At 54.6% G+C, this 25,659-nt stretch overlaps 1 protein-coding gene and 1 long non-coding RNA gene across 6 annotated transcripts; one reads left to right on the forward strand and one right to left on the reverse strand.

Annotated features, from left to right (window-relative positions):
- The first annotated feature begins 3,507 nt into the window (after positions 1–3,507).
- Positions 3,508–14,276, forward strand: Rhpn1 (rhophilin, Rho GTPase binding protein 1). 5 transcript variants are annotated; one of them, XM_006241901.5, is made up of 15 exons: positions 3,508–3,721; positions 6,964–7,079; positions 7,794–7,922; positions 8,031–8,106; positions 8,818–8,895; positions 9,246–9,370; positions 9,457–9,623; positions 9,809–10,002; positions 10,414–10,570; positions 10,648–10,758; positions 11,092–11,286; positions 11,795–11,871; positions 12,023–12,169; positions 12,254–12,415; positions 12,785–13,205. In XM_006241901.5, the coding sequence occupies exons 1-15, from the start codon at positions 3,641–3,643 to the stop codon at positions 12,797–12,799; spliced, it is 1,830 nt and encodes a 609-aa protein (XP_006241963.1). In that variant the 5' UTR covers positions 3,508–3,640; the 3' UTR covers positions 12,800–13,205. The 5 variants fall into 5 exon arrangements, with proteins under 5 accessions (XP_006241963.1, XP_006241962.1, XP_063119344.1 ...); XM_006241900.5 differs by having other exon boundaries at positions 3,510–3,721; positions 12,846–13,205; XM_063263274.1 differs by having other exon boundaries at positions 3,515–3,721; positions 10,651–10,758.
- Positions 14,231–24,773, reverse strand: LOC134479926 (uncharacterized). Its single transcript, XR_010053852.1, has 2 exons — positions 17,425–24,773; positions 14,231–15,392 (listed from the first exon to the last, which is right to left on the reverse strand). It is a non-coding gene; the product is annotated as an uncharacterized LOC134479926 (long non-coding RNA).
- Positions 24,774–25,659: the final 886 nt, after the last annotated feature.

Here is a 25,659-nt window from a genome sequence, read left to right on the forward strand (position 1 = left end):
CAACACGCCACCTTTATCAAGTTTAGCTGACTTAGCTCATTCAAGGAAGCTTGTGGGGATCGTTTCCTGCTCTAGGAGAACTGGAGGAGGAGCAAGCCCAGCGAGGACTTCCTGGAAGCCCATCTTCCCTACCACTCTCAGGACACTGTCCGAAGATACTGCACAGCTCTTGGCGTGGACCTGGTCATAGTGGAAGACACGGTCATCCTCTGCAAGCCTTTCTCTGCAGGAGCCCTGAGAGTCTCCTACAAAATGGACTTCTGTTGCATAAGCTGCCAGTTACTGATTACTTCTTATGGCAGGCTGAGTGGACTCGTTATACAAAGTTCAAGTGCTTAGAAAAGAAATGGAGGTTGAAGGATTTATTCGTTCATTCACAGCTATGGCAAAGATGTTCAAGGTGGGCTGGAGAGATGGCTCAGCGGTTAAGAGCACCCGACTGCTCTTCCAGAGGTCATGAGTTCAATTCCCAACAACCACATGGTGGCTCACAATCATCTGTAATGGGATCCGATGCCCTCTTCTGGTGTCTGAAGACAGTGACAATGAACTCACATACATAAAATAATAAATAATTCTTTAAGAATGGACTATGCAGCCCTTCGTTCCCAATGGTTACATTTTTAGTTGGTGATTTTGTGGTTGTTGTTGTTGTTGCTGCTGCTGCTGCTGTCAGTTCCTAGACATCCACTCTTGAAACAAAAACTAGAAAAGCAGGCCAATACGTGCTGGAGTAAACAAACTCCATGAAACAAGCAGTTCTGCAGAGCAGTTTAGCAGAACCAAACCCCAACCCTGACCGCCACCCTCTTAACCGCTCCGCTGAGGCTGATTTGGTATCCAAATGCACGTTGCTTCCCACCTTGCTTCTGCTTCACTTCCAGCGGTTTCTCCTGTTGCATTCTTGTGCCAGACACTGAACCTTGGACCTCCTGCTGTGCTCTGTGGGCCAACCATTCTACCCCTGCACTGCCTCTCCTGTCACATGTCACCTTTCCTTGCAACTCAATACTGGGGTCCAACCTAGGACCTCAGACACTCCGGACAAGCCTGCCAGTGGGTGCTTCCGACCACCCCCCTAGTTCTTTCATATTCCCTGGGATTCACAACCACCTTGCCTTTTCATATACCTTTCACGGGTTCAGCTCCAAGCTTTCTGCCAACTAAGACACTATCTAGTCTACCGATGTCAGCTTCCCAAAACAATGCTATTCTGTTCTGTAGTCCACAGGCCCCGTTGTTCCTTACTCCCAGGAACTCTCCTGTTGGGGATCTTCTCTGCCTGAGGTTTTATCTGGCTGAGTGCTAGCATGGCCTTCAGAACTTCTCTTCCTAGAGTGGGAGTAACCACCGAAGGCAAACAGCAAATGCTGGGGACAGCTTGTCCCCACGAAGGACCAGCTGTCAAATGCCTCTGCAGCTTTATTGGTTTGCTACCTCAGACATTGGTCTTTGTCTTCTATTGCCTTCCTTAGAAATGGGGACTGGGGAGCCTTTCTCTACCTGAAAATGGCTGTATTCTATTCTCCAAACCTGGTTGGTTGGTTGGTTGGTTGGTTTGTTTGTTTGTTTGTTTGTTTGTTTCCAGACTTGGAGATTCCAGGCTAGCCTCAAACTCACTGTGACCTTGAACATCTGGTGCTCCTGCTTCTAGATCCTATAGACTGGGATTCATGGTGTTTTATTCAGTGCTGGTGACTGAACCTAAGGCTTTGTGCATGCTAGGAAAGCATTTGACCAACCCACTCCCTTCAACCTGATTTGCTGACTGAGTCTAGGGTTCTCATTTGAAAACTCCTGGAGTTCTTAGGACCCTCAACCATGGAGAGTCTCTCTCATCACCTAAGAGACTTGCCTGCTGAGTCAAGATGCCCTGCAGGACTACTGGGAATGGGACCTGGGCACTGCAGCAGGACATCCCTAAGAGCCCTGAGTGGGAACTTAGGGGGAAAGTGTTCCTGAAACTGTGGATTCCAGCAGTTGTCCTTCATGAGCTGGGGAGGGGTGGACTTTCCTAATGAAAAGGACAATCCTGCGGAGAAAAGAATAGTTAAGAGCAGATCTGGGAGGACTGGAGAGGTGATCCAGTGGCTAAGGATGTAGACCAGTCTCATGCAGGACCAATGTTAGGTTTCCAGACCCTATATCCAATAGCTCACAACTGCCTGTAACTCTTGTTGCAGGGGATCTAGCTCCCTTTTCTGGATTCTGCAGGCACTGTGCTCATATGCAGAAACACACACAAATTAAAATAAATCTTTAAGAGATACACTTGCTTTAGTCACACATGCTTTGCTGGGTGGATGTAGGTCTATGTACACAGGATTCTGAAGACACAAAGAAGTCTGAATTCCAGGCTGCCTAAATAGGAGAGCGGCAGGTGTGCTAGGTGACAGTTCCTGTGGTCTCTGGGAAGTTCTAAGGTGTTGGCTACACCTAGGGGGCATAATAAGAGTCCCAGAGATGGAGGAGGCTAGGCATGAAGACATCAGTGGAGGGTGAAGTGAAATTAAGTGAAGCTCATCAGGAAGATGCTAGAAGAAAGAAAAGATAAGAAAAGAATGCCTTGGGCTTAAAAAAGCTATTGGGGAAGGCCAGGAATGTTTGGAGAGGCTGGCGGGGTGGATGAGAGGAGTATTTCTGGGGGTGCCCACTGCAAAAGTCCAGGGATGTTCAAGGGCTTAGCCGACAAGATTTAGATCTGGGGATGACAGAGCCAGGTCTGTGTGAGGGGGATGGGGCGAAGAGATTGAGTCGCTGACTCAGTCAGGGCAAGCAGCGACCAGGGTGAAGGGCAGCGTGGAGGAGGCTGACCTTTGGAGCAGCTTGACAAAAGGCTAGCCACTCATTTCTAGGATGTGTTCTCAGCTCAACTAGTGTGAACCAGCCCACATGGAATCCGAGAAGTGCTTCGGGGTAAGCCCTGCAAGGAGCTCAAGTTCTGGAAAAAGCCCAATTCTCAAAACAGGAGTTCTGGGAGGCGATCCGGTTCTGGAAGCACAAGGAGGTCATGGAGAACGTAGGTTCTGGAAACAAATGCATAACCAGGTCCCGGAGGCGAGGTTTCTGGAGGCGGTTCTGGAAGCAAGCGGACCGACCACAGCGGAGCTCTGCTTCGCGGTGCCGGGAAGAAAGCTGGCATTGTTTAAGAATCAGCACAAGCACTTGTCTCTAACAAACCGTTTAAAAACCCCATTGTAAACATTTTTGGAGCAGTCCTGGAGGGTCCCGTTGCCGGGGTGACGAGATAAAGCCCTGAAGTCCCTGCAGAGGCCGCAGCCGCTCCCGGTCGCCGCCCCCAGTTCTGCTAGTCTTTTCCTAACTTTCTCCGCACGCCCAGCAGCTAGCGTGGCGCATGCGTAGCCTCTCCGGCGAGCGGCCCCGGTTGCTAAGAGTAACCAGATCCCTTACCAGGAGCCCGCCTTTCTCTTACTCTGGTTGGTAGTAGTTTCTATCCATCGAAGCAGCTTTCACCTCTGATTGGACAACACCAAGTTTTTGCAGGCGTGGCCTCCGCTCCGCTGCACCGGTCAGTCGGACCCTCCAGGAGGGGACAGTCCGAGCAGCGCGCTGGTCCTCCCTGTAGCGCGAGGGACCTGCTGCTCGCAGCTTCTCGGGGTCAGCGTCCGAGTGGGCAGCAATGATCCTCGAGGAGAGGCCAGATGGCCAGGGCACTGGCGAGGACAGCCCTCGTCAGCAGAACGACGGCAGCATCCGTAAGGTGGGGATTGAAGAGGGGTGTGGGTCTCCAACCTCCCGCGTTGTGCAGTGCGGCCTTCACGGCCTTTCCTTCTTGGGACCCGCTCCTCTGAAAGTCAGCTGGGGAAACTGAGGCCCCTAGGAAAGGCCGGAGCCTGTGTTCCAGGCAAGTGAGAATAACAGTGGCGCAGTAAAGATCTAGATGGTTTCCCTGAATGAGCCAAGAAGTTGCTTCTGATGGATGACAACCCCCACTCCCTCACCTCCACCACCAAGCACGTGCTTTTTCTGACATCTGGAAAGCCACCTTTCCTAACAGTGTCGTCTGCGTGCACAGCTCTAGGAGCCGGTGTCCTTTAGATGTTAGATTGTGGCAGCAGGCAGCAGAAATCTGGACTTCACGGGGCAGCCTGACTACTTTTCCCGAACATACATCCCCTCCAAAGCTCCTGACTCTGGAGATGAGGGTGCCTGGGCTTCCAGGAACACAGGGGTGGAACGGAGACTTGTTTGCTCTTTGCCTAAGTGATCTTACATTATTTTCCTCTGCTTCTCCAATCTGGGTATTTCCTAGGGGTCAGGAGTGTTTTGAGTTTCTTAGTGTGTGTGTGTGTGTGTGTGTGTGTGTGTGTGTGTGTGTGTGTGTGTGTGTGTAGGCTCTGGGGTGTACTCCTGCCCCATTCCCCAGGACTGCTAAGCAGAAGCTCCTGTTACTACTCCCGGGTGTCTGCCATGACACTTTGCCTTCCCTCCTTCCTGATGTCTGATTGTACTTTGTTGCTGGCTGATTCTAATCCACCTTGTGTATCAGGTCTCCTGGGGGAGCGGGAGAGGAGGGAGGCACTGGGACTTGGACAGATCCCTCAAGGGCTCCATCTTACCTGGGTCTGCCTGATACCATAGTGACTAGCTGGCACAGGGGCAGGAGTAGATTGGGGAGAGGGAAGGAGGGAGGGAGGGAGACAGAGACAGCCAGCAACCTGTTCTCCATGAACTCTACTTCCTAGGGTGGCCAGGCGGGACTCAGTAAAGAGCTGACTCAGTAAGAGAAACTTGGGAGGGCTTAGGGCTACTCTGTTCCTTCTTTCTATTCCCAGTCATGTGTGGGGATAACTGTCTCCTCCCTTTCGCTAATCCTTGAGAACTAGCCCAGTTCAGGCCACTGGGTCTTTGAGTGGGAGGTTTTGTTTCTCTGGTCCCTCCCATCCCTTTTCTCTCTGGTCATAGCCGGATCCTCTTCTGGTTTGGTCACTGCTATCACGATGTCAAAAGTGATGGCAGACTCTCCCAGAGTTAGACAAGAGTAGCCACCATGGAAATCAGCCATGGTTAGATAGCCTTTGTTTCCAGAGGGTGGGGAGATCACGGCAGGAGGGAGATGGTTACTGGGCATATGTGCCCGCCCTGCTGGGCACTTCCCTCAACCCAGTGTGGAAAACTGGGTGTGGGCTATCAGCTTCCAGAATCCATCCAGCCCAGCTTATCTTGCCTTTCCACCAAAACAGGGTAGGAAGCTGGTTTGGGCTCCGTAAGTAACAAAGGTTAAGAAGGGCAAGAACTAGCCCAGGATCTGGACCTGGTAAAAACTCAAATTGACTGGCTGCTGCAGCTCCCCAGCAGGTGGGGGAGGGGCTGAGGCTATAGGCCGTCCATGAGCCAGAGCCTTGAAGTAGGATCTTTGGGGGGAAAAGATGATTGTAGTTTTCTTCGAAGACAGGAGACTACTGTGGCCTCAGTTTCCTTCCTGCACAGGCAGGGATGGGCCCTGAGAAGGAGACAGAACAATGTGGGTCCACTCTGCCCCTATGCTATCTTGTACCAGCTATCCAGAGAGTGAGTCACCTATCTGTGGTCACCCAAGGATGACTTAATGGCTTCCTTCTTTCAGAGTGAGTCCAGGTGCCACTTTTGTGGGTGCTCTTCAGTGATATGGGCCTCTCTTGGAAAGCTGGCTTCATGGTAAGGGCTTGGGCCACAGTCAAAGTGATTGCATTTAGGAGCTCCATCCATGCCAAGGCGTAAGCCTCGCTTAAAGCCATGTAAGGTGCCGTTCTTCGAGTGAGAGCAAGCCACACTTTGAATGCATGACCAGTGTCAGCACTGCCAGGATTCACACACACACACACACACACACACACACTGTGTCATTTGGACTAGAGCCTTTAAGTTTCTGTGACCTCCTCTGTCATATGTGATCACGAGTGAGGGTGTTCCCCCGGGAGAGAGCCATCTGCAAAATCGTTACCACTAAGTCTTAGTCTGGTGGATTAACCCAGACAGGATCTGAACATGACGTGGCTTGGAGGACTTCATGCTGTGTACAGCACCACTCCTTGGCAGCTCTGGGAGGAAGCCTGTAGGCCGTGACTGAGCCTGTAGTTGGAGAGACGGGATGTCAGATAACACAGGTCACTGCTCTCACCTTACACAGGAAGAGCTTTCATCCTACTGGAGCTGGCAGAGGGACACTGGAACCCAACGCCTTGTTTACTGTATCACAGACCAGGTACCCACTGCCTGAGCAGCACAGGCCCAGGACCCATAGCTGCATGGTTCTCAGTGCCTGTCTGTGGCTACATTACTTCAAAAGCCTTATGGGCAGCTCCTACGTAGGCCAAGTCCTGGTGTCAGACCCCGAGGCTAATTGTACTACATGCTCAGTTGATCTGGTGAATCCTCAGAGCATATGACATTGATTTCAGCAAGGACAATTAGAAAGGGCTTCTACTTTCTTGGAGAACTACAACACATTTTATTTATTTTTATTTTACGTGCATTGGTGTTTTGCCTGCATACATGTCTGTGTGAGGGTGTCGGATCCCCCTGGAACTGGACTTGCAGCTTTGAGTTGCCGTGTGGATGCTAGGAATTGAACCTAGGTCCTCCGGAAGAGCAGCCTGTGGTCTTAACCACAGAGCCATCTCTCAAGACCTGGGTCCAGGGCTCCATTCCATCGTATTTGAAACTGTGAGGCCACAGAGTGCCAAGCGTTAGGAGAGTGGGTTATTTGGAGAGGCCTCGACGTATGGGCCAATTTGTTGGTTGGGATGTGACTGAGCCTATGGCATCTGTGAACCAATGAGGAGGATCATCTCACCCTTGTTCCCCAACCAGGCCTGCCAAGGCGTCTCCCTGTGACACCAGCTCAGGTTCTAGCCCACAGTGACTACTTCTTTCCCCAAAGACAGGCCAAGGCCCTCTGAGCTTGGCAGAGGCTGTGCTGATGGGGGCTCTGCAGGCATAACCATTTGCATCCTCCCGCAGGGCCATGACTCCTTCGTGCAAAACCAGCCTGGCCAGCTGCATAGTCACAGGGCTCGGCTCCACCAGCAGATCAGCAAGGAGCTGCGCATGCGGACCGGTGCTGAAAACCTCTACAGGTCAGCTGCTGCCGCCTGGCCCTGGACAGGGTGGTGATCCTGTTATCAGTCAGAAAGAGGAACGCATGCAGATGGCCATGTCACAGCTACCATTCCGGTCGTCCAGTAGCCACACCATTCAGCCTAGACCCTCACAGACAAACCAGACCCATTCCTACCTCTGGGCCTCCCCTTATATTCTTGCCCAGAGGACCAAAAGCCCCGTTAGGAGGCCCAACAGTGAACCTTAGAGGCTGCTCCGAAGAGGCTGTGTATGGTAGGTGGCTGGGCACTCTAAGGTTGGAAATCTTGCAAATGATGGATCATCTGACCTAGGCTACTTCCTCTGAGCACAGTAGCATTCAGTATATTCTCATCTTCCCACGGTATTTACAACCCACACTATACCAGAGCCCCAGGCCCATATCCCCTCAGCATCTTCCTCTTCCCTCTCATCAGAGACCTCCAGGTCTGTGTAGGTGCCCATTACAGATATAGGGAGGGCTGGCTGTGCCCACAGTCCAGTTGGAATCAGTGGCAATGGAAAATGAGCTACAAGAGGAGGCATCCTAGAAGGGAGGGCACCTCTGGGCCAGCCCTACCTAGCTCTACTCCAGCAAGGGGAGCCAGCCCAGCAGCACTGAGCCTCGAGTGGGTCCCGGAGAGCTGCTGTGAGTCTGGGTCACTGGAGCTGCCTCAGGCTTGGGTCTTCTCGCCTTCCCCGGCCCCTCCCAGAGCCACGAGCAACACCTGGGTCCGGGAGACGGTCGCTCTGGAGCTGAGCTACGTCAACTCCAACCTACAACTGCTGAAAGAGGAGCTGGCAGAGCTGAGCTGCAACGCGGATGTGGACCAGCCAGAGGGGTGTGAGAGGCCAGGCGGGGCACGTGCACACACGGGTGGAGGGCACACCTGGGCGGCGGGAACCTCGGGATAGGACTCCAGGTCTACAGCCCATTCTTCTGGTTCTAGTGAGAGTGTTACTATTCCCATGATCCCCCTGGGCCTGAAGGAAACCAAGGAGTTGGACTGGGCCACACCGCTGAAGGTAACTGCTAGCCCGTGAACTTCGAGGGACATGGCCCTGAAGTGGGCCGAGGGAGGGTTTAGATGCTTCCTAATCTTGTCATCTCATTGAACAAGTGAGGAAGCTGAGGCACAGTGGGGAGGAAGAGCTACCACAGGGCTCCTGCCCCCCTGCTACCTAATTCTTCTGGTCCCCACAACCTGGGCTAAAGGTTATATGAAGGATTGGTGTGGGGTCCTGCCCCAGAATGGCTGCGAAGGGGCCTCATCATTCTGGAAGCCTCAGTACGACCACCAAGTTCTAGGATTCCCTATACAGGGTCCCCGTGGTTCAAGAATGTCCACCCATCTGGTACCTACTCTTTAAGAACACGTGGCTCCTGAATGACCTAGATGTGGTTCAGACCCTAGAACAGGCCATGATCCTTCATCCGGGGCCTACAGGGCCTCATGGGAAAGAGACATGACCTTTGATTTAGTGTCTGAGTCTCCAAGGTGGCAGATGAGCAAATACGTGTCAAGATGGTACCACAAGAACCCTGGCCCAGTTGTGTCTTAGGAAGCCAAGCCCCAGGGACCAGAACACCAGCATCCAATGTTCCAGCCCCCAGGACTTCAGCCCTCTCCTTGGCCCCAAGTACAAAGTCAACCTGTTCTACCATGGCCCCTCCCACTCCCAGAGCAGGCTGTCAGGCATGGAGTACCCCAAGGGCAATACCTGGTCTTCCTTCAGGAGCTGATCTCTGAGCACTTTGGAGAGGACGGTGCCTCCTATGAGACAGAGATCCAGGAACTAGAAGACCTGCGGCAGGTAGGTGGGCTGCTCCCCCTCTTGCTGCTCCAGAGACGGACAGAAGAGGAAGGCAGGAAAGAAGGTTGGATCCAACTGTAGAGGTTCACATGGATTCCCTACATGATAGGAGGAAATCTGGGTGATAGTCAGTGTTCGTGGAAGGACCTGGGACCAATAGCTTATTCTGTTGCTCTTGGAAGGAGCAGTGCATGGCTGTTCCTCAGGGCCCTCCTCAGCCTCTTGTGCCAGGCTGCCTTCAAAGTCCCTAGAGTGTCAAGTGCTCCTTGGGGATGATGCCCAGGGACTCCCTAGGGTGGGGTCATGATGGTGGGTCTTGGAACTGGGCCCACCCGGGCTCTCCCTTCTAGGCTACGAGGACTCCCAGCAGGGACGAGGTGGGCCTGGATCTGCTTGCAGCCTACTATAGCCAGCTCTGCTTCCTGGACGCACGTTTCTTCAGTCCTGCCAGGAGCCCAGGGCTACTCTTTCACTGGTAGGGGCTAGCAACAGAGGCAGAGGCCCAGGGATGGGAGGCCAGGTCGTTGTGGGAACCGTACCCATCCTGACACCATGCTACAGGTACGACTCGCTCACGGGGGTCCCGGCACAGCAGCGGGCTCTGGCCTTCGAGAAGGGCAGTGTACTGTTTAACATTGGGGCACTCCACACGCAGATCGGAGCACGGCAGGATTGCTCCTGCACCGAGGGCACCAGCCAGGCCGCCGAGGCTTTCCAGAGGGCCGCCGGTGAGGGCTGTAGACCATAATAAGAGGGGTATGGTGCCCATCTCTGTGGCAGGAAGTAGGGTTGATGGATACGGCCTCCCTGTGTGAAAAACTTAGCACATTAAGCCCTTGGATGCAAAGGTTTGAAGGTAGTCCCGGCGGGCATGGGGAATCCCTGCCCGCGTGAGTGCCCTATCCCTCCTCAGGGGCCTTCAGACTCCTGAGAGAGAACTTCTCCCATGCGCCAAGCCCGGACATGAGCGCCGCCTCTCTCTCCATGCTGGAGCAGCTCATGGTTGCTCAGGCCCAGGAATGCATCTTCAGGGGCCTCTTGCTGAGGGCCTCGGCCACACCTGACATCTGTCCAGATCAACTGCAGCTGGCTCAGGAAGCTACCCAGGTGAGCTCAAGGAGCCCCAGCAAACTGGCCAAGCAGTGGCCACTCAAAGAGTGAAGAGCAGAGCTCAGGGGGACAGAAGGGGGCTGGGTTGGAGCCAGGTCAGGGAAGGCTGGGAAGCCGCCAATGAGGCATCTTCATGGTGTTTCACGTCAATCCCTAAAGCCAGTTGCTGTCCCAGTTTTTGTGAGGTTCTGAGAATGGGAATCGAGCCCCCAGACGCCCAGGTCTGGGCCAGCTCGGAGTCTAGGGAGAGGCTGCTGGAACGGGAAGCGGAATAGATGGAGATCGAGCCTAGGGTGCAGAGGCAGGAAACTTAAGCTGTCTTCCCCGGGTTGACTGGCCCTATCTCTTGAGCTCCGTGGGCCGGGGGGAAGGCAGAGGCTCCATTTGTACCTGCATGCCTGTTGGTAGGTGGCGACCGAGTATGGGCTTGTGCACCGGGCCATGGCCCAGCCCCCCGTCCGAGACTACCTGCCTGCCTCCTGGACTAACCTGGCACGTGTCAAGGCTGAGCACTTCTGCGCCCTGGCCCACTATCACGCAGCCATGGCCCTCTGCGAAAGCACCTGTGAGTGTGGCACTCCACATGCCCGTGTGTACCCACAGAGGTTCCCTGCTCAGGCTCATGGCCTTTCTGAACCCCAGCAGCAGCCAAGGGTGAACTCTCAAGGCAGGAGGACATCTTCCAGCCCTCAGCTACCTGTGAGCCCCAAGGTCCCACACTGCCGCAGCACCCAGAAGAGCGCAGGAAGCTTGGTGAGGCATCACAGACAGGGCCCTGGGCTAAACATAGCACAGGCCCCATCGTCCTCGGCAACCCTCATCCCTGAGTTGGCGGGAACTGATAAGAGCAGGGTTGTTGAACGGGGCAGGCGGGGACATAACTGGGGAAATAGCTCTTTCTTCCCTTGCTCGACTGTTTGGCCTGGCAGAACTTTCCTAGTTTGGCCAACACTGTCTGACCCTGTGGCCCATTCCACTTTCTGATGCATCCTGAGACAGAGGGTCTGGAACTCAGCCTGGAAGGGCCAACTTGCATGCATGGTGTGCGTGCGCATGTGTGTATGACAGTGCCCTGCCTGTGCCCAGCCAAGGCCCACCTGAAGCGTGCCATCCTGGGCCAGGAGGAGGCGCTGCGGCTTCACACTTTGTGCAGAGTCCCGCGCAAGGTGGACCTGCTACAGGTTGTGGTGACTCAGGCACTGAGGCGCTCCCTGACCAAGTACTCAGAGCTCGAGCGTGAGGATGACTTCTTCGAGGCTATGGAGGCCCCCGACATCCAGCGTGAGCATCGGGGGCCCTTTGGGATGGGTATACCAGTCCGAGGGCCAAGCTGAGCCCCTGCAAGCTACAGCTGAGAGGCAGCCAGCCAGCCAGGTGTGGTAACACGTGTCTGTGATCCCAGCCAAGCACCAGATACCCTGAGTCAGGAGGAAAGAGTTGAAGGTCAGGCAGGCTGTGTTGAGGAACGGAGCCTGAGAGGCTATCTGGCCAGCATCCCGTGCCACCTCCTTTCCTGCTTGACTCTTGCAAGGCAAAAGGGGACAGAGGCGCAGTGCCAGCTGGGGTTTCCAGGAGTATTCCTGGGAGCCTCTACATATATTCAGGGAAATAGTACAGCCCCAGCTGACAGTAGGGACAGCTAGGCTTTGAGGTCCTAGGACAGTCCCATGTGAAGTTGTGGGCCACACACTCCTCTGAGCTGAGCCAAATCTCACTGGTGGTTCTGGTTCTGGGAGGGCCAAGGGCCTAGGGCTCGACTCCAATTCCCCTTTCCCTCCTGTCTGGTCAGCCAAGACTCACCAGGCCCCAGAGGTGAGCATACCTAGCCTGTCGCAGGTGAAGGTGACTGACTTCTTCCACAGGCTGGTGAGCAGGCCAGTTCCCCACCTGTCCCTCTTCCCCTTCAGGCCCCTCCCCGGTTCCCGCTCCAGGGTGTGTGGGCTAAGATGGGGTGCCAGACAGATCAGGGCTCTGTGACTGCCACTCAGCCGGCCCTCTACCACTTGTCCCCTCCCAGGGACCCCTATCCGTGTTCTCAACCAAGAATCGATGGCAGTTGGTCGGGCCGGTGCACATGACTCGAGGAGAGGGAGGTTTCGGGTTCACGCTGCGGGGAGACTCGCCAGTCCTCATCGCTGCCGTTGTCCCTGGGGGTCAGGCTGAGGTAAAGGCCCTCTAGCCCCTGATGCTGGGATCTTAGAGGACCATAATGTACTGCCACCGCCTCACTGGTCCACATTCTCCATAGTCTGCTGGCCTGAAGGAGGGTGACTACATCGTGTCTGTGAATGGGCAGCCTTGCAAGTGGTGGAAACACGTAGAAGTGGTCACGCAGCTGAGGAGCATGGGCGAGGAAGGCGTGAGCCTGCAGGTCGTGTCCTTGCTGCCCGGCCCCGAACCACGTGGCACGGTGAGCGCTTGGCCTGGGAAAAAATCCCCAACCCTCAGTCCTATCCAGCCCTGGCCGCGCCCCAACTCTGCCCCGTGGTACCCAGAGAGACAGTGGCCAAGCAACCTTCACTAGGGTTGACTTTCTGGGTACCTCTGACAGGGCCTTCATAGTGTGGCTTCTGTCCTGCTCCAAATGAAGCCCCCAGACCACCTCAGTGGGATTTTGACCCCAGGGTAGAGGTTATCCCAAAGGTCACATCTGTCCAGCATGGCCACTCCAGGGTTGGGTAGCAAGCAGCAAGCAAGGAGCCTCACATGGCCACCCCAAATGCCCCTAACATATCCCTAACACACCTATGGCTCCTAGAGGCCTCTAATCTCTTCTCAGGGTGGCCACAGGTAGGTCAGGCAGTGATGGCTGACTACATCCACTGCTGTTATGACCGTAGGGACCCCGACGGCCAGCACTGCTGTGGAACCAGAGAGAATGTGGTTTTGAGACTCCGACGCCTGCACACACCCGACCCTGGCCCATCCTCGGCTGGAGCCGCAAGAATAAACAAAGCAAGAGTGGGAGCCACCCTGACCCCTGCACCAACAGGAACTGTATCACCTGCCCCTGAGCTGGACACCCCGTACCCCTGTGTGTCCAGGGTGGCCGTGGGGGCCATACTCCTGTGTACACCATCCTGTAGCCAGCCCCAGCTAGCCAGGTGTGCCTAGCGCATTGCCCTCTACTCTGGGGGACCATCAGGCTGCCCCTGCCTGGCTTAGAGATGTCTATTAAAAATGCTGGTCAGATGAGGCAAGTCTGAGTCAGCTACCAGAGCCGTGGCCACTTTACCCCACCCGAGATCTTCTCAGTGTAATCCAGACGCAGTGCTTACACTATCCTCCTGCAGCAGGCCTCTAGGCCCCTGCCATGCCCCATCTACTCTTCGGCTGCCTGACTATCCTCACATCCAGTTTCTCTGGGCACGTACCCTTATGGTCCTATCCTGACTGCGCCTGGTTCATAGTAGCCCTTCTGGTCACCACCCTCCCTTGCTGGTTAGTCAGTTTCTCTGTATGTAAGATCCCAGCAAAGACATTTTCTCTCCAGTCCCCTTATACTCCCCCCAACTTTCAAGCCCCCCTGTCTCCCATTCCACCTGCACCCATGCAGGTCCTGGCAGGTTCCTCAGTAAGGTAGGCCCTGGACTCCAGAGGCACAGGATGGGGGCACCAGGTAAGAAGCAGTCCTAAACTGTGCATGGCTGAAGCCATGGAGATGCTCTCCCTCAAAGGCCCTGGAGGTTCAGCATGGAAACAGAAAGGCTGTATGTATCTCTCTGTGGTAGAGAATGCAAGAAACTCTGGGCTCAGTCCCTGGAACTAGAAAAAAACAGAAACAAAAAAATTAGAGGGGGAGATTGCTCTCTGTGACCACCAGGGGGCAGTGTCACTCATTCATGCAGCCCTAGGAGGCTGCAGCTCTTCCAACCCCCACGAATCTGAGAATCCGTGGACAGCCCAGGAAAGAGAAGCATCCAGCTCGGTACTCAGCAACCCACCCACACTCATCCTCCAGCTTCTGCCCAGGGGCTCCCAGGTGAGAGCACCTAGAGTCTGTGCTCCAGATTGGCCTACACAGTCCAGGGCTCTGCCGCCCATCACCCTGTGCAGACATCTGTGTCAAGGTCCAGCGGGTAAATGTAGTGTTTAAGCACGTGAGTCCGGAAGATCCAGGTACAGCTTTCTTCTGACGTAGGAGAGGCTCCCAGGGGATCCAGGAGTGTCCCTTATCACTCACCTGGGACAATCTCCAACTCAGCAGAATGACCAAGGCCACTCAGGCTCAACACTTGCTAATTTTATTAATAAAACTGTACGTCAAGGAAGCCATTACATGATAATCAGGGATGACAAGGTGGGCAGATCTTGTGGAGGACAGTGAGTGTGGGACACCACACACACACACACACACACACACACACACACACACACACACACACCTTGGGTGATCTGTCAAGATGAACATGGGAGCTGCCTCACCTCCTCCACAGTGAGTGGCCAGGCTACCAGGGCCTGTCTCCACACTCTCTGCTAACCTTTCTGGGCCTGGGCCTCTGCTCCTGGGCCTCTGCTAACTGGGCTTTAACTCTTAAGTCCCCGGCTCAAAAGTTTCCCCACTTCGGGGGCCTCTCTTAAGGCTGTCCCGGTGCTGTGGTGACTCCTCCCGGAAGGAATCTGGTACAGTTCTGTGTCACTGTGTCTGAGTGGCTCAGCCCTGCCCTCCCGCAGGGTGAGACGAGTGCCCAGAACACACTGTCCCTGGGCAGGACAGAGGTCCTTGACTCAGGCCCAGGTTGAGAAAACCCCTGAGACCAGGGTCCCCTGAGTCTAGAATTCTGTCTGGGCTGGGACGGAGTGTCCAGGAAAGCCCTACCTCTGCGTGAACTTGCTTAGACAGGAAAATAGGTGTATGTAACCAGCATGTAGACGGTTCTGGCCCATGTACCCTGGCATATGTCTTCCTACCACCCAGCCCCACACAGTTCCCCAAACCCTCCTACCTAGCTGGCACCTCGTCAGCCTTCAGAGTCAATGTCGCCTCCTTGGGCTGCTTTCGCGTGGCCACACCCCTGCTCTGGACTGCACCCCCTTCTGGCCCAGTCACATAGTGCTTACTCTTGTGGATCATAGGTGGACCCTAGGGTCGTGAACAAGGCTCGGGCCAGCTGGTCAGTGAGGGCTCCGAGTACCTGAGGAAGACGGGACAGATGTCATACACATGTGCTGCCTGGGAAGAACAAGGGACCTGCCTGTCTCCTCACAGCCAGTGCAGAGCCAGGGTCCAGAGCCAGCAGGGAAAACATAAGGCCCAAAGAAGTGAGGTGTCTGTGCACTCGCCGTCACACCACGGAGGGGTGCTTCATTTTCACAGTGGCTCCCTGGGCAGGAGGCTGAGGCGCGGGCGCGTATGCCGCGATTCCTTTCTGCTTTGCCAACAAAATCTGCCGAGAGGGGAAAAGGCAAACTCTGTTTTGCTTGAATCAGCAGTGAGAGGCCTGGAGATTAATGTGGGAGAGGGAGGCGCAGAAGAGAGAGAGTGGGGGTGGGGATGGAGTGAGGGCGGGGTACATGTGGAGTGGGGGGATTGGTGATGGATACTCAAATAGAGATGACCAGGCGGAAGGACCCTGCTACCTGCCTCAGCCTCAGGGGCCTCAGGGCAACTGTCTCCCAGGCCCCTCCTTTTGCATGTGTGCTTTGGGTCTGAGGCCCAGCCCAGAACCTCCACCTACCACACACCACCCCCCTATGCTCATCAATATTTTATTTTGTTCATCATTGTTCCCAATGGCCAGGGATTTGTGGGTTCAGCTGCGGGCATGGGAGAAATCGGTGCACCAAGCTCCCAGGCCAGGGAGGTGGTCCCTGAAACCTCGTCATCCCTGAGTAAATGGAACACTACACATCGGGGTGTCCAAGGAAGAGAGGTGAGGGTGCAAACCAGATGTGTGTCCTGCCTGATGGGGCACCTGAGTCAGGACCCCGTAGTAGGGGTTTTCTGGCTGGGTACTGGCTCTGAGTGGGGAGAGGCAACTGATGTGTGACAGACGCAGGGACTTGGCCAGAGGGGATGGGCCGCTTAGAGCTGTAGCCCAGGGGAGAGAAAACAATGCCCAAGCCACAGAGTTACAGAGGCTGAGTCGAGGGTGCCTCAGTTTCTCAGAATAAGGGAGAGAGGGTGAAGACCTGCCGTTAGCCTTGGAGGAGCTCGATCCTACCAGATCACACTAGCCTGGCCAGAAAGCTAACATTAGGACTCCGAAAAGCCTCAGTCACAGAGCGGCCACCTGCCACAGCTCTCCACGAAGAGCACAGACCCGCATCTCTGGTGAATGGGGCAACACAACACTTGGGACATTGGGGGCTCAAAACCCTGGCTCCCTCAAGGGGAGAGGGGTTCTTGGCCTTGTTCTGAGAGCAGAGGGCACTAGCCAGGCCCACCAAGGTCCTGCTCTGGCTCAAGAGAATGTGCTCTGGGCCACTCTACCCATACAAGCCACTGAGACTCTAGTCACCAGTCCTAAAGTTCCAGGAGGTCAGTGAGCTGTGGCCACAGTCCAACACCTCATCCCGAATCAATGTCCTCCACTTGCTGCTCTCCTGTGTCAGGTAGAACAGGGCCAGAAAGGCCCCAATCCTGTCCCTATCCACTCCTGAGACCTGTGTCCCATTCTCCCCTATAGGCTGTGGTAGTGCCTTCCCTACACCCCCTATCCCGGAGGCCCCAGAGCTGCTCTGCTAGGCACACCCCCTTCACTCCCCTCTTCTGTGTTCCCAACTTCACAACCCTCACACTCCCCTTCTCCCTCTCCAACTCTACTTCTCTCTCCTCCTCTCCCTCTTCTTTCTCCTCCTCCCCCTCTTCTCTCTCTGCCTCCCACTCTTTTCTCTCCTCTTCCCTCTCTTCTCTCTCCTCTTCTTTTTCCCTCTCCTCTCCTCTTTTCTTCTCTCTCTTCTCTCTTCCTCCTCCTCCCCCTCTTCTCTCTCTGCCTCCCACTCTTTTCTCTCCTCCTCCCCCTCTTCTCTTTTCGAAACAACTTTTCATCCCATCTCCATCCCCACCAACACAAGTCCACTTCACCGCCCAACCTCCATCTCCCCATTCAACCACGGCTTATGTCAAAATCACCTTCCCTGCCACCATCACTGAAGTCCCTGGCACTGTGGCCATGCTAATTCAGTTATGTCAGTTTGACACAAATTAGGGTCACCTGGGGGAAAGGATCTTAAAGGGGGGGTGACCTCCCTCAGCTGGACCTGTGGGCAAGTCTGGAGGGACATCTTCTTGATTGATGATTGATGTGGGAGGGCCCAGCTCACTGTGGGTGGTACCATCCCTGGGCTGGTGGTCCTGGGACAGTTATAAGGAACATCTGCAGCCCACATATAAGAAAGCATGCTGAGCAGACCGTGTGGAGCAAACCAGGAAGCACCAGTCTCCCTCCGCCCTGGCTCCTGTCAGCCTGACCTCACCTTCTATTCTGGCATCAACACCTTTATGCATCACTCTGTTCTTCGCCATCCCTGACACTTAAGTGTTCAGTCTGGGCCCAGGCAGCCATGAGGATGTGACTCGTGGGAAGCGGGGTAGCATTAGGAACGGTGGACAGCTCTAGCGGGATCTCTTGGTGCTGGCATTCGAGTGGACACCAAGGCAATGAAGGAGATGCCGGGTGTACTCTTTGGCTGGACGGAAAGGCCAGTGTCACCTGAAGCTCCAGTGTCACCTGTAGAGAAGAAGGAAGGACAGCCTAGGAACCCGGGATGGAGTGTGGGAGCATCTAGAGGAGGAAGTCAAGGAGAGCTGGAAAATGGGAAAATAGCTCTGCCCGGCCCAGGCTGGTCCAGCTGCTGATGGCTAGAGCTGGACACAGAGCCTTGGCTAGGATTGAAATGGCAGCCCCCTGTTGTGAGAATCCAGACTGGATTGCGGACTTTAGGCTGGAGCTGTGGTGGGGGAGCGGGGGAGTGAGCAAGAGGCCTTACAAATCTTAGGTCCCATCCTTCATGGAGGGGTCTCTGCTTCAGGTCTCCTCACAATGACGTCCTGTAACTTGCTGTCATCCCAAAAGCCCTAGGAGGCCTGTGGCCAAGGCCTAACCCACAGAAACGGTCCACAGCAGCCTGGACTAGCTGCTGCTCTGTGTGTCCACCTCGGGGTGGGCCAGGCTCCATCCCCATGCATAATGCAGTATTTACCTGGGGGGTGATTGGCAGCTGCTCTGACTTCCCCTCCCCCCCCGCAGCCCCAGACGTTGAGCCAGACGTGCATTAAGGCGGGAGTGACTTATCGAGCTGTCAGGGGGAGCGTTTTAAGACAGAATTATAGGGGAGAGGAAAAAGATTTTTACCAAATTAATGAAAAATCAATCTGGCCTCAAAAATCCATTAGCCTTCATAATGCGCCTGTTCCAGGCTGAGCCGCACAGTCCAATATTGGCTGTTAAATACCGCAGTGGCTCCCCCGCGGCCCACCATTCATTATAAGCGGGCGGTGTTTACTTCTAAGAGTGACACCTGCCCCTGTTGTCAGCCCAGAGCCTCTGGCTCCATGACCCCCAAGAGGCCCCAGGCCTGGACCCCCATCCGGGAAGTGAGCCATTGGCTCCCTGACACACGGCCAAATGGGCAGGACCAGCCTGGGAAGCTACAGGGTGAAAGGGCAGACCTCCATGAATGGTAGTTAGGCAGACTGAGATGGGCTGCTGGTGGCAAACGGTGGTATCTGTGAGGAGAAAACGCCCATGAGGACAAGGCCACCATGGAACGAGGTCACCGTGGAGGTAAAGTGACCACAGAGTGAGGTGACCATGGGTTGAGCTGGGTGACCACTGAGCAAGGTGACTGTTTTAAGGATGAAGTGATAGTGAGATGAGGTGACCATGGTGGGAAGTGACTCTGAGGAGGGACGACCACAAAGATAAGGTGACTATGAAAGTAGTCATAGGAGCATCACCCGGTCCGTGGTACCTGTCAGGATGTGGCTGTGCAAACACAGAGTGGGTGATTGGGCCAAGGCTGGTGGACCTTAGCTAGTAGCTGTCATAACAACGCTGTTAGCTGTTAATGGGAGAAGGCCATTGGGCTATAAAGGTGACCACAGGGTGGCTAGGCACCCTGAGGAATTGGGCAGCTCTCACTTGGGGACAAATGAAGGTGGCTTTCCTATCCCTTTCTATGCAAACAGGAGGACAGCTGGGACCCAGGACCTCATACCTAGGCCATATGACAGATGGACAATCTAGGGATTGTCCAGCAAGAGGACTGTGGAAGCTAGAAAGGTCCAAGGTGACTGAGGGAGGAGCCTAAAACAGCCAAAGGAGGCTAAGGAAGCTTAGGGATGTTGGGGGTGGGAGGGAGGCTGAGGAGGCCAGAGATGCATGGGACAAGCTTGCTGCTGAAGAGGTCAGAAGCCAAACGATCTCTTCAGGAGGCCTAAGGAAGCCCACAGACAGGCTTGCCTGGGGTGGGGCGGGGGCTTCTTTCCCACATCTACATTTTGAGTCACAAGCTGAGCCAGGCTGAAGCCGGATGTCTGAGATCGCTCTTGCCCTATGTCAGTCAGGCACATGGCTAAGAGACTGGATAGATTTTTCTCATTAAATTGACAAGCCCCTTTCCCTCTCTATGGAGTACTGTCTTGAGATACTCGCTGCCATCCTAACAGCAGCCAGGGGACCCTACCAGGAAGGCAGAGCAGACACCTATGCTAGTTTCCTTGGGGTTCATGGCCCTGGGCAGGACATTTCTGGGGAAAGCCCATGATGATAAAACTTACCTGGCATTCAGTGTCCCTCAGGAGCCATGAGGGCCACCCATACCCAAGACCTGTTCCTCACAGTCCCCTTGACTAACTCTGCTCTGGCAGGGGTCACGTGATCTGTAGACCATACCTTGTAAATATACTCTCGTTCCGGAAAACCCAGCTCCCAAAGCTGCTGAAGGAATTGTCTGGTTTCTTTTCTCACTCTATCACTTTACCAACAGAGCCCCGACTGTGAGAGATGTGTCATGTGCTGTCAACTGCCCACTGAGGCTTAGTCCTGGCTCCTGCCCCAAAGAGCAGGTGGGTGGTAACAGGCTATCAGGAGAACCTAACCACCTGCTCACTCCTCACCAAGTGCCCCCTGGAGTCAGACTTCCTGCCAAAGTCTCTTAGATTAAATCCCAATTCATTAGTGGTAGTGGCTGGGTGGGAAGTGTGGGCAGCCCGAGGCCCTGTCTGCAGTCTAGAGAGACTCCACAGGCTGTCAGAGCTCACCAAGTAAACCAGCTTCCTACTATTGATCTGCGGCTGTGCACACCAGCTGCAAGTCACGCAGACAGACAGACAGAGGGCTGCAGTAGCCCCACCTGAGCATGGGCCCATTCTGAAGGTTTCCCAGGGCCAGTAGCAAAATCCAAGTCACCATCAACAAAGTTCCTCACTTCTGGCAGATCTGCTATCCTGCCTGTCAGGGTCTCCTCTTGCGTCTCCCTCATGGCTGTCTTCAGGGTTCAAGAGGACATTTGGGGACCCCTGCCCTCCTCTCTATGCCTGTGCCAGCTTCCCTTTCTGGCCTGTAGATCTCATGCTGCCTGTAACCACACTACTCTCTCACTAGCATCATGGTCTCTGCAGGAGTGTCTGTGTCCTGGGGCACCCAAAGCCAACCAGTCAGCAAGACAGCCACAGCCTGGTTGTCAGGGATGGAGCTGGGGGCCAGGTGTCCTCTGTATGTAGGTGGCCTTTGGAGTCATTGCTTAAGCACTGGGAAACATCACACACTCATGATGGAGAAACAGTCCTGCTCCCAAGACTGTGTCTGAACGGACTAACCCCCAAGAGCCCAATCCAGCCTGTGTCTATTGGATCAATAGCTAGGCACATCCTGTGCATAGCGGATCTGCTGACCCAGGCCGGGCCTGTTCCCTCCCGCTCTCCTCATCAATAGTAGATCATCCGGACCCCTGCTGGTCTCAGCCCCTTGGGGAGAGGCAATGCTGACCAGTGCTGACCTGGCCCCATAGCCATACCAGGGCGCCATCCTGTCATAGAGGCCAGACGATCTGTTGGTGGCATCCAGCTCTCCCCCATTCTGCTGTCTCCTCTGGGGACCCAAGTGAGGGGGACTCATGGAGACAGTGTAGGACTTGATCCAGTCTCTACTCCCAGGACTCTCATACAAAACCTAGGGCACTGACCTGACCCCAGAGACTTTGCCTGTCAGGTGTCATGGCTAGAACAACTTTCCAATGGAGATGTCCCCCTCCTGTTTCAGCAACATCTGGCCTCTGTTTCCTTACCAGCAGTGGTCGGGGCAAAACAGACACATGCACAGATTCAATGTATAAACCTCTGTGTTTTATAACGCACATGATCTCAGCTCACTTGACCCAAGTCTTTGTTCACCATGGAGGAGCTGGACCCAATGAATCCCTTGGCAAACACTCAATGGGCCAGGAAGTAACAGGGACCTCCCATGGACAAAGACAGCATCTGCTACTGGGTGCTCAGGTACCAGAACACAGTAACCCAAAGTGGGAAAGAAGAGGGTTTTGAAGAATACTTAGGAGTCCCCCAGGCGGGCTGAGGAGGCTTTAGTCGCGCTGTGTGGGAAGGGGAGGGGCTAAGCAGGCAGTTCACTTGATACAGAAGAGGATCTATAGACAAAACGTCACCTGGTTATTGTGAAGAAGTGGTTAGAGGGACAGAGGGGAGGTGCCTGGGACTCTGATTTACTTCACAAGTTCTGGGCTAGTCTTGGGCTCCTGTTTTAGCACCAAAGAGGCTCAGAGACCTGCCAGGATCACACAGCATACAGAGTAAGGTTTGTTCCTTTTATCTCCTGGAAATGTTCAGGGTAGGCAGTAGCATCTATGTGAAGGCAGTCCCCACCCTCCTACCACCAGCATTTCCCCCCTGTTCCGTAGCTGTTCCTGTCAGGAGCAGGGACTCTGTGCTTGGGAGAGGCTATGGGTTGCGTCCTGTGTTCCCCACCTCATGACTGGCTTGACTAGGGCCTGGGACTCGCCTGTTCTTGGAACTGAGCTGTATGAATATTCTTAAAGAGGAGGACCAATCAATTACCCAGAGCAAGGCCGCTTTTTTTTTTCCTGACCAGGACAAGCAGCATCATACACCTCAGAAGAGCCTCCTGGCCGATCAATGGTGAGTGAGCAGCCCTCTGGACTGGCGGCGCCCGTCTCGGCCTCAGTGGCAGCCTGCCCTCTGCCCCTGCCAGGTCAGCAACCTTGGCTCGGTGTACTGGGAAGCTGGGGATGCAGCAACTCAGGTCACGAAGAACAAAATGGCTCCCTTAACTCAGCCATGATCCCTGCCACATCAACACCCTGTCTTCTGCCCCACCTTCCAGAGATCCCAGGGCACCATAAAGGTTGGTGAGAGCAGGGTCCCAGTGATCCTGCTTGCCTGGCCCGTTCCCTCCCACCTAGGGGCGTTTTCAGGTTCTCTTACAGACTGGGCACAGCATGGGCAGGAGGGACTAAATCCCACACTGCCACCATGAAGTGCTCTTCCCACAGTGAATTGTCTTCCATGCCCAGCCCTGCTTTGTTCCCTTGGAAGTGCCTCTCTGGGTGGCAATGGCATGTCCCCCTAGCCCTAAGACTCCTAAGTCAGGCCTGGGATGGTTACCCCTCCATGGTTACACAGAACGTTCACAGCAGCCTCCCAGGAAGTTCCTGGCTTGCTGTCCCTCTGCTGTTCCTCCTTGGATCAGTGAATGGGACCCAGGGGCCACACTTGCTGCCTGGGCCCAGCCACCTCTGTCATCGTCTCTTCAATCCCAGGGTCCTCGGATGGGCAGCTGGACCCCACCCAAGCTTGAGAAATAGACAACTACCCCAGATCCTGCCCAGACAGGCTGGAACTGGACCTCCACAGCCTATTAGAAAATACTCCAAAGTTTCCTCTCAGCCATTTTCAGCAAAGGTCAGTGACATTAAGCATAGTGCCACTAGGGCCATCCCCGCTGTCACCTCCAGCTTCCCATCTTCCCATGCTGGTCCTCTGACGCACTGATGGCACCTCCCTAGCTGGACACCCCCTTCTCCTGTACAGCTTCCTGAGAGTGGGACCCCCAGAATGTTCCCCAGGGTAGCCCTCAGCAGCGTGTAGCCTGAGGCTGTGGGGATAGGCATCTCTGGAGTGGCAGGGCAGAGGGACCCTCATCTAGGAGGATAGGAGCTGAGAGAGGCCAAAGCGAAGCTGGAGAGCCGAGGCTCTGGAAGGAGCTCGGGGGAGGTAAAAGCAGCTGTGTCCAGCACAGATTGATGTCTCTGGCGGCCGGCAGCCCAGAATGTTTTTAATGGTCCCTAAAGCCCTGGGTCAGCCAGCGCTGAGCTCAGCAGTTGCTTTGGCCAGTCAGTAGGGTGTGGGCCACTTGAAGCCCACCTCAGGCCCCAGCCCCCACCCGTTTGCTTCTGTCCATGCTGGGGATCGGGGAAACTGCACCCCCCACCCCGGAACCAAGGAAATGGACACAGCCCTCTCCAGGGCTTCCCCAGACTCACATAATGACTCCTGAGTTTGGGGCTGGAAATAGCCACTCTTGGAGCCTTTCTGGGGGCAGGCGAGGAGAGGTAGCTACCACTGAATCCCACCCCATTTGTCACAGGCCCATTAGGTGCTGACAGCTACTTCCCATCTGCCCAGTCAGGGCAGGCCACCCCCCACTCCCCACCCCCGACCAGTGCCCATCCATCATGGACTCTACCTTGCTCTCTTCATAAAGCAGCCTTCCCACAGAGGAAGCCAAAATGAGGAGAGCCTGGGGGGGGGAGTTGGATCTTTTTCCTGAAGCAGGAACAGTAGCACCTCACATTCCACCATCCTTACCTGGAGGAAGACCACAGTCTATGGGCAACTGCCTATGTCATTGGCAGTCTATCTATTGAGTGGCCTTCCATGCCTCACAGCCCAGCCAGGGAGCTCTGGGCCTCAGTTTTCCTAAGGCCTAGACACAAGACATGGGAAGCCAGCCGAATACAACTGGTCGCGAGTGCCAAAAGACAAAAGCAAAAAGGTCATCGGCTCTTCTAGACTCCCTTGGTGTGTTCTCTGAACCTCTCTGGCTTACTGTCCAGATTCTGGGGGCTTCCAAGAACTTTCTCTGAGCCTTCAGGAATAGCTGTTGGCCCCTTTGCTCTTCTGGGAGATGTGAGGCAGCTTTGAATGCAGGATATTGCCTGGCCTGGCTCAGCGACTGCCCAAGGTCCAGGCCTGCACTCAGGACATGGTTATAGATGCGCTTTATAATTTTTGGAGACTTCTGGGGAGATGCTACAGCAACCCAGGTCCCCGAGATACCAGAGGCCACACTGCAGAGGGCAGAGCAGGGCTCTGAGCCACAGCCTGGGCCACTCCGAGTAAGTAGCACCTCCAGCCTCATTTTAGTGACTTTTCTGCTGCTGTGACAAAACACCATGACCAAGGCAACCTCAAAAGACACCTAATGTGCTGGGCGGTGGCGGCACACACCTTTAATACCCACCCTGGGAAGGCAGAGACAGGCAAATCTCTGTGAGTTCAAAGCCAGAGTTCTGGGGCCTGAAGAGATGGCTCAGTGGACTGCTCTTCCAGAGGTCCTGAGTTCAACTCCCAGAAACCACATGGAGGCTCACAACCATCTGTAAAGGGATCTGATGCCCTCTTCTGGTGTGTCTGAAGAAAGTGACAGTGTATTCATATAAAATAAATAAATGGGGCTGGGGATTTAGCTCAGTGGTAGAGCGCTTACCTAGGAAGTGCAAGGCCCTGGGTTCGGTCCCCAGCTCCGAAAAAAAGAACCAAAAAAAAAAAATAAATAAATAAATAAATAAATAAATAAATCAAGAGAAAAGGTGAATTAAAAAAAAAAAAGCTAGAGTTTTGGTCTACAGAGTGAGTTCCAGGTCAGCCAAGGCTACACAGAGAAATTCTGCTTCAAGCAAACAACACTTAATTTGAGGCATATGGTTTCAGAGGGTTAAAGGCAGAACAAAGGCCTGGCAGCAGGAGCAGCTGAGCAGTCACATCTTGATTCATAAGTTGTAGGCAGAGAAAGAGAACAGTCTGAATCTTTTGAAGCCTCAAAACCCCCAGTGACACATCTCCTCCAACAAGGCCACACCTCCTAATCCTTCCCAAACAGTTCCACCAACTGTGGGCCAAGTATAGGAGCCTACAGGAGCCATTCTCATTCAAACCACCACAAGGCTTGAATTACCACATGGGAAACCACGGGGGCCATTGAGTTACCTGAGGGTAGTGACAACCACATTTATTGAGCATGCAGCATTCTTCACAGATCTGTGATCCTACTTCAGAAAGTGGGGGTGGCCAGCACAGGCTGGATAAGTCTACTCTTAGCACTAGGGTCTCCAGAAAACAGACACTCCAAGCCATGTGTTTACACAGCAGTGAACCCTTTGTCAGCTAAACATATCTCAAGTGACACCAGGGTGAGGGAAGCAGAGAGACACACCTAGGCTCCGGCTGTTCTGCCACGTCCCTTTGTGATTCTGCATTAGGGAAGCAGATACCTGCCTCGGAGCACACTTACTGAGGGGGGAAAGGTGCATTCTGCCTTCTCACAGGGGTGTGTTAGAAGGCTGAGAAACTCCCAGAGATGCTCCTGTCCTCAGACCTCCTATATTTCAGCTTCCCACTTTCCCAGGCCCACCCCCATAGCCTGGATTAATTTGGGAAGGACAATGTTTATATTA

This window comes from Rattus norvegicus, chromosome 7 (assembly GCF_036323735.1).
Source record: "Rattus norvegicus strain BN/NHsdMcwi chromosome 7, GRCr8, whole genome shotgun sequence".
Taxonomy (NCBI): domain Eukaryota; kingdom Metazoa; phylum Chordata; class Mammalia; order Rodentia; family Muridae; genus Rattus; species Rattus norvegicus.